Source organism: Setaria viridis, chromosome 9, assembly GCF_005286985.2.
Source record: "Setaria viridis chromosome 9, Setaria_viridis_v4.0, whole genome shotgun sequence".
Classification (NCBI taxonomy): Eukaryota; Viridiplantae; Streptophyta; class Magnoliopsida; order Poales; family Poaceae; genus Setaria; species Setaria viridis.
This window is the reverse complement of record NC_048271.2, coordinates 19,580,396-19,593,341: the sequence shown is the minus strand read 5'-3', so window position 1 is coordinate 19,593,341 and position 12,946 is coordinate 19,580,396. Positions and strand designations below refer to the sequence as shown.

At 46.8% G+C, this 12,946-nt stretch overlaps 1 protein-coding gene and 1 pseudogene across 1 annotated transcript; both read left to right on the top strand.

The window, feature by feature from the left end:
• Nucleotides 1-4,279: 4,279 nt before the first annotated feature.
• On the top strand, nt 4,280-6,730 carry LOC117836307 (alkylated DNA repair protein ALKBH6 homolog). The gene is made up of 7 exons (XM_034715712.2): nt 4,280-4,521; nt 4,612-4,672; nt 4,765-4,803; nt 5,751-5,863; nt 5,953-6,229; nt 6,327-6,373; nt 6,479-6,730. The coding sequence occupies exons 1-7, from the start codon at nt 4,354-4,356 to the stop codon at nt 6,638-6,640; spliced, it is 867 nt and encodes a 288-aa protein (XP_034571603.1). The 5' UTR covers nt 4,280-4,353; the 3' UTR covers nt 6,641-6,730.
• Nucleotides 6,731-9,020: 2,290 nt separating this feature from the next.
• LOC117836667 (probable flavin-containing monooxygenase 1) lies at nt 9,021-12,444 on the top strand (annotated as a pseudogene).
• Nucleotides 12,445-12,946: the final 502 nt, after the last annotated feature.

Below are 12,946 nucleotides of genomic sequence, written 5' to 3'. Positions count from 1 at the left end.
AATACATGTGCTAGTCTAATATTCATGTGTGTCCTTACATGAACTCCGACTAGGGACAACTTTAGAATAACCATACAAGTAAAGAGTTTCACATACAATTCACATAATTGCAAATCAATTCAAGTAGCCTTCAATGGATATTCAATGAACATAACATACAAATCATGGATACAAATGGAATATCATCATCTCTATGATTGCCTCTAGGGCATACCTCCAACACATAGGTTCACAGAGTCTGAGGTGAGACAAAATCTGTTTTGACTGAAGGATACTAGCAGGTGAAAGCATTTTCCTGCTAGTTTCCCTTCTAGAGTTACCTTCGAGTTAAGGCAATCCTGAATCCTTTGCTCAAAGACAATCCCAATGTCAAAATTAAACTTGGAAGAATCCATCCGGAAAGAGCAAGGCAGATGAAAGAAGAACCAAAGCCAAAGGGCAATCAACGTTCCTCAAGAAGCCAAGAGCATGTGGTTTGGCAGCAAAGGGAGGCTGAGACAGAAAGATTGCCCACAACGATCATGGGCGTTGGAAGGTTGGAGAAAAAACAGCTTTGAAAGATGTGTACTTTTGAAGAGGAGGGTCGACGGAAACAGAGACATTGATCAAGGAATCTAGCTCTTTCCAAGGCATGATCTGCGCCTTGAGCTAAAGGGCACCAAGAAGATCCTTGACGAATTACCTTGCCGTCATGCACTCCCTAGATAGGATAAAGTATCTTTGCCCGGTAGAAACACCTGAGACAGCCATCTTCCTCTATGCCGCCAATGGTGTCACCTCCAAGAGACGAAGAACTTGTGGTGTCCAATGGGGCTGGAGTAACCTTCGTCAGTGAGGAGGAGCAAAGCTTGTGATGGCCGGCGAGGTCGAAGAGACCGTTGTCGGGTGGGAAGTGGACGCCGGGACCGGAGTGGTCACCGGCGGGGGGGAGCACCCTCTCTCAGTCTCTCTCTGCGGCCAAAAGGGTCAGGTTTCAAACTCAATGTTCAGTATCCATTTGCTGCTTTCCTCAACTAGAGATTCGCCACTCGATGGCAGGGCAGGTACATGAGGTAGCACTAAGCAATCTTGGTTACCTGAAAGCAATCATCAAGGAGACTTTACGGTTGCACCCCTCTGCTGCACTCGTCCCTAAGGTATGCTTGAACAACTGTAAGATTCAGGGATACGACATGCCACAGGGAACCATAGTCCTCACAAACGTATGGGCCATCTGTAGGGACCCGAAATATTGGAAAAACCCTGACATGTTCATGCCAGAAAGATTTGAAGTTGATTGTGCTTTCGACTACAAGGACTCCGTTTGGGACTGGTCGGAGAATATGTCCTGGGATAAATTTCGCAAATGCCAACATGAAGATTGCTTTGGCCAGCCTTCTTTGTCACTTTGACTGGAAGTTACCTGTTGGGCTTAAGCCAGAGAAATTGGACATGACAGAAGTGTTTGGAGTCACTATTAGGAGAAAGGCTGAGCTACTTTTACATCCCATTCCCATGTTCCACATGTAGACGAATAATGTTATATTTCCAAGGGGAAAACCCTGTAAACTCTTTGCTATCGCAAACATGGAAGTGAAAGTTGACCCGGAACAATTACCTTGTGACCTAGTTGGGAACTTTATGTATTGTAATTTCTACCTTTATGTTAAGTTCATACATATGAATAAATTCAAAGTTACAAGTCAATTTATGTTATGGTCCTTGTAAATACTCTCTCTTTTTTTCCTATATATAAACAAAAGCTTGAAGCGTTGTGGGCCCCCCCACAGTTTTCCCTTCAAAAAAATTTATGTTATGGTGTGCAAATACCATTGTTGTTGACTTGTTGTCTAGTTCAAAACTCACGTTGAATAAATTCAAAGTTACCAATAATAAGGTCATATGACAAATATATTCTATTGATTTCTTGTTTTAGCTTCACTTGGCCGTTCCTATTAGAGGTGCTTGGCCGGTTTTGGCTCAAGATGGTGAGATTTATTTTGTGGCCAGTTGGTTTCATCATCTACTCAAATCCTTCTTAATGGCACCCCTGGGAAGGTCATATAGCACAGGTGAGGACTTCGGCAGGGAGACCGCCTATCTCCAATACTATTTATACTTGTCATAGATGTCATGAACTGGATGATTGCTAGAGCATATGAGGCTGAGGTACTTCAGCCACTATCCCGAAGACCACTCCAACACAGAATCTCCCTGTATGCTGATGATGTAGCACTTTTTCTCAGGCCGGCAGCAACAGATATTACATTAACTCTAAGAATACTAGAACTGTTTGGAGATGCTTCGGGTCTTAAGACCAATGTACAGAAAAGCAACGTACTGCCAATTCACTGCTCTGAAGAGCATATGGTCCTAGTCCAGAATTTGATGCCGTGTGAAATCCTGGAGTTCTCGTGCAAGTATCTTGGATTGCCTCTTTGAACAAGGAAGTTAGCCAGGGGACAATTCCAAGCCATCATTAACAGAATTGCGGATCAACTACCTGGTTGGAAGGCTGACCTGATGACTCGGGCAGGAAGGGTTGTGCAGGTGCAACATGTTCTCACTGCAATGATGGTTTATTTGGCCATGGCAATTGACCTACCCCCATGGGCAATCAAAGCAATTGATAAGATCAGAAGAGCCTTTGTATGGCGCGGTCGTAAAAAAGTGAATGGTGGGCACTGTCTTATCGCTTCGCCTAAGGTTTGTCGCTCATGAGAGCTTGGAGGGCTGGGAATTTCTGACCTGAAAGCACTAGGGGTTGCCCTATGTGTAAGATGGCCATGGCTTAGGAAAACTAAGCCTCACAGACCTTGGGCCAACTTGCCGCTCTAGGTTAGCAAGGAAGTTGAATGTCTCCTTACAATGGCTGTGATCACTGAGGTAGGAGATGGAGCCAATACTTTATTCTGGAAGGATAAATGGTTGGCTGGTAAGATTATCGAGAGCCTTGCACCCAGGTTGTTTGCTTCTGTGCCAAGGAGAAGAGCAAGCAAACGTTTCTATTGAGGCCCTGGACAATGAGCTTTGGTTGGAGGACATTCAGGAAGAAATAACCATTGAAGCATTGTGAAAATATCTTGAGCTGTGGGATACTATTAATACGGTGGAGCTTCAGCAAGGAATCCCTAATAAACACATTTGGAGATTATCCTCATCAGGACAGTACATAGAAAAATCAGCCTATGATGCTCAATTTCAGGGCGCCATCCTTTTTGAGCCATATGCACGTATTTGGAAATCTTGAACCCCTCCCAAATGCCGATTCTTTCTGTGGCTGGTAGCCCACAATCAATGCTGGACTGCAGATAGGCTGGCTCGGCGTGGTCTCCCATATCCTGCTCGATGCCCGCTTTGTGACAAAGAAGAAGAGAATATTCAGCATCTCCTCATTGGGTGTGTCTTCGCTAGGCAGTTCTGGTTTTCCATCGTACAATATGCAAGTCTCTCAGCCCTTGCTCCACATCCATCTGATAGAGTCCTGAATGACTGGTGGGTGAGAGTGGAAAGTGAAGTGCGCAAAGGTTTGAACTCTAGTATCATCCTAGGAGCCTGGACTATTTGGAGACATCGAAATAATTGTGTGTTTAATGGGGCTTCCCCCAGGGTGGCTACAGTCGTGATTCTGACCAAGGAGGATGCCTAGTTGTGGAGCTTGGCAGGAGCCAAGGGCCTCCCCTGCCAGCTATCAGAGGAGTGGATTAGGCTTAGGCTCGTGCCTCCTATAGTGGTCGTCTTCAACCTGTAAAAGGTGATTAGGTTTCACAGGTTCTAGCGTGTGTGGGTGTGTGTTTGGGTATGTATGACTCCTTCTTCTACTATTAATATTTTCTACTGCGTGTTCAAGAAAAAAAATTATTTAAAGACGATGATAACTGATGGTCGTGCATGTTGACGTCACCTTGAGGGTTGACAGGATCAGTGTCACAAAAAAAAAGAAACAATAGTTTCATTAATAGAGAACCCATGCGACGATTAAGCATACTTAAGGTTTCAGCAAATTCCAACCAGTTTCGTGTATTAACGAGTTCTCATCAAGTTTCAGTAGTACAAGGTTTCAAGAAAGATCCAACAAAAATTAGAATTCATGGGAATTTCAACGAGCAATAAGCAGGATTCAATCGTTCAAGAGACCCTTTCAGAAGCCTATGGGACATTAAAAGGAAAAACGAGATTTCTGATGGAAACCAACATAATAACGAGGGAGAAATCAAATCGGATTGTACACTTGTACTGAGTATTTCTCCCTCGTTATGTTGTTAACTTGGGCCGGTAGCAAAGAAAGCCCACCGGGCGGCCCACGCCACACGGCCTTCAGCTTCGCCGTCTCGCCGAGAACATCCTCTTCTCGAAGTCTCGATTGAAGCAGCCATGGAGGACACGATGACCCAAGAAGCGGCGGCGGCGGCGCCGCCGGAGAGGCCCTCTTCGGCTTTCGTTTTGAGGAGCCTCCAGGACTACACCGTCGGGGCCATCCCCACCCTCTTCTACGTCCCCGACTTCATCTCCCAGTCCGAGCAGTCGCAGCTCCTCCACCACGTACGGTACCCACCAAGTCCTCGCCTCTCCTTTTCTCTATCTCTCCATCCCATTGTGTTTGACGCGGTGATTTTGTCTGCTGCGACGCAGATTTACCAAGCGCCGGCGCCCAAGTGGAAATCCCTCAAGAACCGGAGGCTGCAGAACTGGGGTACCCTCTCTTCTTGGCACTTGTTTTTTTTTTCTTCGCTTGGGCATTGCTTTAGCTTCTTCCTTTCCTTGACACGGTGTTGGGTTGTGCAGGAGGAGTGGTACATGAGAAGGGGCTCCTGCCGCAGGCTTGTGAGTGCTCATAAAAGCTTGCAATTTTTAGCTCTGTTTTGTGAATCAAACTGAAGATCAGGCATAGTGTTGACCCTTAGCCTTAATGTAACCTGGTTCCAATGTGCTTGGTTTGAAATGTCCTATCTTGTTGAAATTTCAAATATTAGTTGGAACGCTTTAAGATTTAAAATTTAGTGCTACACCATTACCTGTGAAACTGAGGAGATCACCAAGCAGTTAGCACTCTTACAAGATAACAGTGATGTTGAGTTGCAGCCTGAACAGCAGCTACCTTTTGCTTGTTAGGGACAAGTTTTGTTCTTTTTGTACAAATCAAGTGTGCCACATGATGATCAGTATAAATCGGTCATCTAATAACTTGTCTGGCTAAGCTTAAGCTTTTGAAACGAGTCAAATTTTCAGATAGTTTGAAACATCTGATAGTTTGGTCACCTTGCTTGGCCTAGACCCAGCTTCAAGTGGCACATAAGCTTAAGCTACTCCATGTAGGTTAGAATGTCCTCAGAACTGTTAGGAAGTCAATCAAGGCTGGATGTTCGTTTGAATGTTACGTTGGGACTCGAGAGGTTTATGCCTTTCCAGTTAGGAAAAAAATTGAATGGTATATGTATGATCATCCATTATATTTTTGTTCAGTCTATGATAAAGTATTTATGGAACTTTTCTTCTTTAATTATTCAGTTAGCCTATTGTAACCATCAAGAACAGGATTACATGTTTTTCTACCTTCTGCAAGTATTGCATTTAGCCCTACACAAACATTCAGTTTTTTAATGCCTGCTATGTCATAGTCTTATTGTAATTGATGTCTGAACTGAACACAAAAGTAATGCGTATGATTGGTGGCTAACATGCCTACTTGTTACATTACGCTTTTATAAATTACTCAAGTGTAAATCAATTTTAGCATCAAAATTGAGCTGCCTGTGCATCTCATGTTGCAGTACCTTCATGGCTAACAAGGATAACCGACAGAATCTGGCAGTGGACTGGTTTATTTCCTTCTGCGATCAATCATGTGCTGATAAACGAGTATCATCCTAATCAAGGGATCATGGTTTGCATTCACAGCTCTCTACTGTTTGCTCCCTCTGTTTACATATTAAGCATCATCCTTTGCTTACAAACAACAATTTCTGCTTGCAGCCACACCAAGATGGTCCTGCCTACTACCCTGTTGTTGCTATCATATCTCTTGCTTCGCCTGTTGTGATAGATTTCACACCCCATAAAAGGCTTAAAGAGCAGGAGCATACTGATCCACAGAACATACAGACCGATGAGTTGCTGGGGCCTTCTATGATGGAGAGCAATGGCTCTGGCTCACATGAATGCGGAACCCCAAATGAATCTGATCCTGCATCTTCGTCACTTATGCTGATGCCCTGCAGCCTGTTGATATTTAAAGATCAGGCTTATACAGGTTAGATCTGTGCAATTGTTTTCTAATTGGATGTCCAATTAGCCACATTAAACCAATAGAAGTTCCATTAAATCTTATGATTTTTTTTGTTTGTCAGACTACCTGCATGGCATACAAGATAATGAGCTGCATAATCTAGACAAGGTGAAACAATGATTGAACATCAGTAAATTAACTTGTACAGTTATCCAATGGGCATCTGAGCTAATTCTGTATGCTAGCATAATTGGCATTTTGTGTCATGTACAGGTCGCGAATTTGTCGCGGTGCCAAGAGTTGAGGCATCTAAATTGGGACTCCATCCAAGGGACCATGGATGAACAGCATGGCACCTTCCACAGGACTGCCACAAGAGTCTCGCTAACATGTCGGTTGGTGCTGAAAGTTCACAAGAAGCTATTCAAAATCTAGAAATTCTGATTAGACTTGTTTTAGAATAGTACACACGGGAAATAAAAATTATAAATAACTCACGGGAAATATTATATTGAATGGAAAATACATATATCTGGCGGGCGGCATAACACTACTACAGAAAACGGTTCTAGTACCGGTTGGGAACCCCCCTCTAGTACCGGTTTCGCAACCGGTACTGGCAATTCGGTACTAGAGGGGTTCCTTTAGTACCGGTTGAAATAACCGATACTAAAGAGTATTAAAAAAAATTAAAAAAAAAATTCCCCCTGTCCCCACCATCCACCGCTGGCCCCCGCCCCCCTTACCCGGCCGTCGGCACCCCGTCACCAACGCCGCCCGCTACCCGCCTTAGCTCGGCCCTGTCGCCCTCCGTCCCGCCGCCACTCCGCCCGCATGCTACCTAGCTCCACCGCCGCCCGTCCTTGCCCTCCGCCTCCGTCGTAATGCATCTGCCCCCGCGCGCCCTCTGCCTCCGCCCCGCCTCCACCTCCGCCTCCGCCGGCTCCCGCCCACCCACCCGCCGCCGCCGCGAGCTCAAGAGGCAGAGAGCTCGAGAGTGTGAGGGTGAGGAGATCAAGAGAGAGAGAGAGAGAAGAGACGGACGTGTCTGTGAGAGAGCAAAGAAGACGAGTGGGAGGATAAGTATTTGAGTCTGAGAGAGAGGGGGGAGGATAAGAAGACGAGTCTGCAGTGGGAGAGGGAAGAGGGCACCGGTGGATGGAGCTTTAGTACTAGGTGGGAGGTCCACCTGGTACTAAAGGGCCTCCGGGGGATCTCAAATTTGGACCTGGTACTAAATCTAACATTAGTACCGGATCCAAATGTAAGCAGCTGCTATCACAGAAACCATCTGTGTTGGCGGGTGATGCAACCACCCGCCAGTAGAGAAAGTATTTATGCTGCGGGTGGCTAAGGTTCCCCGCTAGCAAAGAGCGTTCAGTGCTAGCAGGCAAACACCCACCAGCATAGACGGTATTTGTGCTGGCTCAAGGTTGCTGGTGGGTGCGATACCCACCAACACAAACCTGATATAGCCGCCAGCACAAATGCTTTCTGGCGTAGTGATACATGACACGTATCAGACATCTTCTGCCCTTATCTTATTATCTTGATTGAAGAAACTACACATGGCAAGATAAGGCCTCACCTGAATTTTGATGTGCCGGTGCTGGTTAGACCCCAGAGGTTTGACTTTCGACGAATATTGAAAGTAGCATGCAGAATGGGTTTCAATATACTAATTCTAGCACAACCATTTGCTGGATCAAATCGTATCCCATGAACAAAAAAATATTATCTTGATTGAAGAAACTAGACATGGCTAGATAGGGCCTCACCCTGAATTTTGTGCCGGTGCTGGTTCACTACGGGAAACAGTAAGTTTGCCGAGTGCCCCAGGCACTCGGCGAAGGCCCAAAAACACTCGGCAAAGCGTTTGCCGAGTGTAACACTCGACGAACCAGACTCGGCGAACTTTCCCTTGGAAAATAGTGGATTTGCCGAGTGTCAAACATCGTGCACTCAGCAAAGGCTTTGCCGAGTGTAAAAAAATACTCGGCAAAAATTTTAGAAAAAAAAATCCAGTCGCTGGCCGCCACCGCCGCCACTGCCGACCACCACAGCCGCCACCGTCACTGGCCCAAGCCCTCCCTGAATCTCGCCGCCATCTACCTCCCCCTCAATGGATCTCACCACGCTACCGCTTTCTCCCTCCCTCTGGCCCGCGCCACTGCCGTCCCCTCTACCCCTGCCCCGCGCGTGCCGCCGTCTCCCTCCCCCTCCCGGGATCTCACCGTTGGGGGAGGGAGGGAGGGAGGGGGCGGCCCCGACCGCCAGATGTCGCCGGTGGTGAGGGGGCGGCTGGAGAGGGAGGGGAAGGGAGAAGGAGGGGGCCTTTGCTGCCCAGATCTTGCCGGTGAGAGGGAGAAGGAGGGGGCCGACGCCCGGATCTCGCCGATGAGAGGGAGAAGGAGGAGGCCGCCACCCAGATCTCGCCGAGGAGGGGCGCGGGGATGGGGGCGGCCGCCGGGGGAAGGAGTGGCGGCTGGCCACCGCCGGATCTAGCCCCGAGGGGAGGAGCCACCGCCGGATCTGGCCTGGAGGGGAGGTGCCGCCACCGCATCTGGCCTGGAGGGGAGAGGTGCCGGAGAGAAGGGGAGGGGGAGAGGCGCAGGGGGAGCGAGGGCCGCCTCCCATCCTCGCCTGGATCTGGACCCAGCCGCCCGGATCTGGCCCGTCCGCCGGGGGAGAAGGGGAGAAGGGAGGCGCCATCCAGCGGGAGGGGAGGAGGGAGGCGCCGTCCGGCGGGAGGGAAGTTGCGGTGTCCGGCGGCGTGGGTGGGGGAGCCGGGGTCCTGTGTGGGTGGGGGAGGAGGGGGGCGGCGTGAGGGGAGGTACGGAGTACCACATGTTGTATGTGGGGAGTAGAAAAAATTTCAAGGTGAAAAGAGAAAAAAACTTATTTTTTTGCTGAGGTCAAAAAACACTTGGCAAACCCCCCCTTTGCCGAGTGTCTTTTTGACACTCGACAAAGCTCCCTTTTTGCCGAGTGTTTTTTTTGACACTCGGCAAAATCCCGATTTGCCGAGTATTTTTTTCTTTGCGGAGTGTTCGAAAAAAACACTCGGCAAAGAGCTTGTTTGCCGAGTATTCGAAAAAAACACTCGGCAAAGAAAAAATACTCGGCAATTTTTAGCTTTCCGTAGTGGTTAGACCCCAGAGGTTTGACTTTCGACGAATATTGAAAGTAGCATGCAGAACGGGTTTCAATATACTAATTCTAGCACAACCATTTGCTGGATCAAATCGTATCCCATGAAAAAAAACCATTTGCTGGATCAAATCGTATCCCATGAACAAAAAAATATTATCATGATTGAAGAAACTAGACATGGCCAGATAATGCCTCACCTGAATTTTGATGTGCCGGTGCTTGTTAGACCCCAGAGGTTTGACTTTCGACGAATATGGAAAGTAGCATGCAGAACGAGTTTCAATATACTAATTCTAGCACAACCATTTGCTGGATCTAATCGTATCCCATGAATAAAGGAAGATTATCTTGATTGAAGAAACTAGACATGGCCAGATAATGCCTCACCTGAATTTTGATGTGCCGGTGCTGGTTAATTAGACCCCAGAGGTTTGACTTTCGACGAATATGGAAAGTAGCATGCAGAACGAGTTTCAATATACTAATTCTAGCACAACCATTTGCTGGATCTAATCGTATCCCATAAACAAAAAAATACATGTCTGCGCCGGGATTTTATTTCGTTATCCCATAACCTAAAGAAGAAATTAATCATAGCTCCGACACTGGCCACCTACCTATAAATACCACCTCGTTCCTGAGTCCCTCCCCACAACACCACACGTTCCGGTTCTTCCACCCCCCTACACGCCGAGCACGCACAAGCATCAGGCAACTAGCTAGCAAGCCTGCCATGGAGAAGAAGCGGGTGGTCATCATCGGAGCCGGGGTGAGCGGCCTGGCCGTGTGCAAGCACCTGCTCGAGCGGGGCTGCCAGCCCGTCGTCTTCGAGGCCGGCAGCGACCTCGGCGGCGTGTGGGCGCGCGTCCCCGACTGCACCGAGCTGCAGACGCCGCGCCCCATGTACCAGTACTCCGACTTCCCGTGGCCGGAGAGCGTGACCCAGGTGTTCCCGGACCACCGGCAGGTGGTGGCGTACCTCGAAGCGTACGCGCGCCACTTCGGCGTGCTCGGCTGCATCCGGTTCGGTCACCGGGTGGTCGGGATGGAGTACGACGGCGTCGCCGAGGAGGCCGTGGCGGCGTGGGGGCAGTGGGCTGGGAACGGCCAGGCGTTCGGCTCCGGCGACGGCGAGTGGCGACTGTCGGTGGCCGACGCCGAGGGCCACGTTGAGGTGAGCATGCATGTGCCCCGGAGTTTGCACACTACAGATCATGCATACTCTCTGCAGCGAAAGAAGCAAGCAACATATAGTAATAGAGAAATTCACCGTTCCTTCCCCAGATGCATACTGCAGACTTCGTCGTGCTCTGCATTGGGAGGTTCAGCGGTGTACCCAGCATACCCACATTCCCTGCAGGCAAAGGCCCGGAAGCATTTGATGGGCAAGTGATCCACTCCATGGAGTACGCAAAAATGGGCACAACTAAAGCTAAGGAGATGTCAGGGGCAAGCGTGTAACAGTCGTTGGCTACCTGAAATCAGCGCTTGACATTGCTGCTGAATGTGCCGAAGTAAATGGTAAAAATAATCCTCTACTATCTACTCCTGAACGTTTTTGCATATTTTTGAACCAGGCAAATTAATATTTATATCATTCCGTCAACTATCTGAAGAAGTTATATACCATATCTCCTTAAGAATATTGTCAGAATTTTTAACTACTATCAAAATTAGGACTTTTTATCTATATTTACTGTTTTCAATTGTACACTTATTGTTCGCTTGTGTTGCAGGCATTGCTCATCCTTGTACAATGGTGGTCCGAACAAAGCACTGGATAATACCAGACTACTTCGCTTGGGGCGTCCACATATCAAAGCTATATCTAAATCGTTTTTCTGAACTCCTTATTCACAAGCCTGGTGAAGGCTTTCTCCTTTCACTCTTGGCCACCCTCTTGACTCCACTGGTAATGCGTCCAGTTAGTACTAATTCCGTAACAATTTATGGACGAACTCCCTCCATCCTAAATTGTAGGTCGTTTTAGCTTTTCTAGATTCATAAATATTTGTATGCACTACTATGCGCTTAGAAATGGCAAAACAACATACAATTTGAAACGGAGGGAGTATTATGTTTAGAGCTGATTTCACTTTTATGCTTATTGTGTGTTTTTAGAGGTGGGCATTTTCCAAGTTTGCTGAGAGCTACTACTCCATTCCAATGAAGAAGTTCGACATGGTTCCAGATCATAGCCTATTTGATGCATTAGCTGCATGCTTGATTGCCATTACACCCAAGGATCACTACAAGAGGTTGGAAGAAGGCAGTATAGTATTGAAGAAATCAAAGACATTTAGTTTCTGCAAGGAGGGTGTGATCGTACGTGAGGGTGAGTCTTCACTGATAAAGAGTGATATAGTGATTTTTGGAACTGGATTCAAAGGAGATGAGAAGATCAAGGACATATTCACATCAGATTACTTTCGAAGTATTGCAGTTGGATCAACATCCACGACTGTGCCTCTCTATAGGTGCATATTCTTATCCATAATTGTCTTTCCATGTATTTTGAATTCGAACTAGGCCATTATGTTTATCTGTTACTTATATATAATTCGCAGGGAGTGCATACACCCTAAGATCCCTCAGCTTGCAGTGATAGGGTATTCAGAGAGCATTTCAAATCTGTACACGTCAGAAATCCGAGCCAAGTGGCTCGCGCATTTCATGGACGGTGGCTTCACATTGCCAAATATTACGGCTATGCAGAAGGATGTCATTGAATGGGAAAAGTACATGAAAAGATATTCTGGTCGATACTTTCGCAGGTCTGGCATTGCAATCATTCACACCTGGTACAATGATCAGCTATGTCGTGACATGGGATGCAATCCCAGAAGAAAGAAAGGTTTCTTTAAGGAGTTATTCGAGGTTTATGGTCCTGGTGATTATGTTGACCTTCGCCCCAAGAAAGAGTAGATATTGGCTCCACACTTTTCCTGCTTGTTCAGATTCTTGCATGTTCGCTCTTGCCAGACTACATATATTTGCATACTACAAATTCAGCAAATTATTGTGTATGTTTGTAACATGTGTCGCTACTAAAAACCGATTTGTAGGAGCGTCCCGTATTTTTTTAAGTGTTGGAGGTATGCCCTAGAGGCAATCATAGAGATGATGATATTCCATTTGTATCCATGATTTATATTGTGTTTCTTGAATATCCATTAAAGGCTACTTGAATTGATTTGCAATTATGTGAATTATACGTGAAACTCTTTACTTGTATGGTATGGTTATTCTAAAGTTGTCCCTAGTCGGAGTTCATGTGAGGACACACATGAATATTAGACTAGTACATGTATTAGTTGATGACTATGTTTCACAAGTCATGGATATGAAGATGTCAAACTAATAATGTAGGCATATGTAGAGACATGTGCTAGGACTGACCCAACACGAGAAGTAGTTCTCTCTTTTCACAACATGTACATTTTGTCCTTAGATCTGAGATTGTCGCATGTACTCAAGATGTGGATCGACTTACTTAGGGGCTATCAAACGCTACACCGTAACTGGGTAGTCATAAAGGTAGCTTTCGAGTTTGTCAAGAAGCATGCTATGAGCATGGTCAGTCAAGAT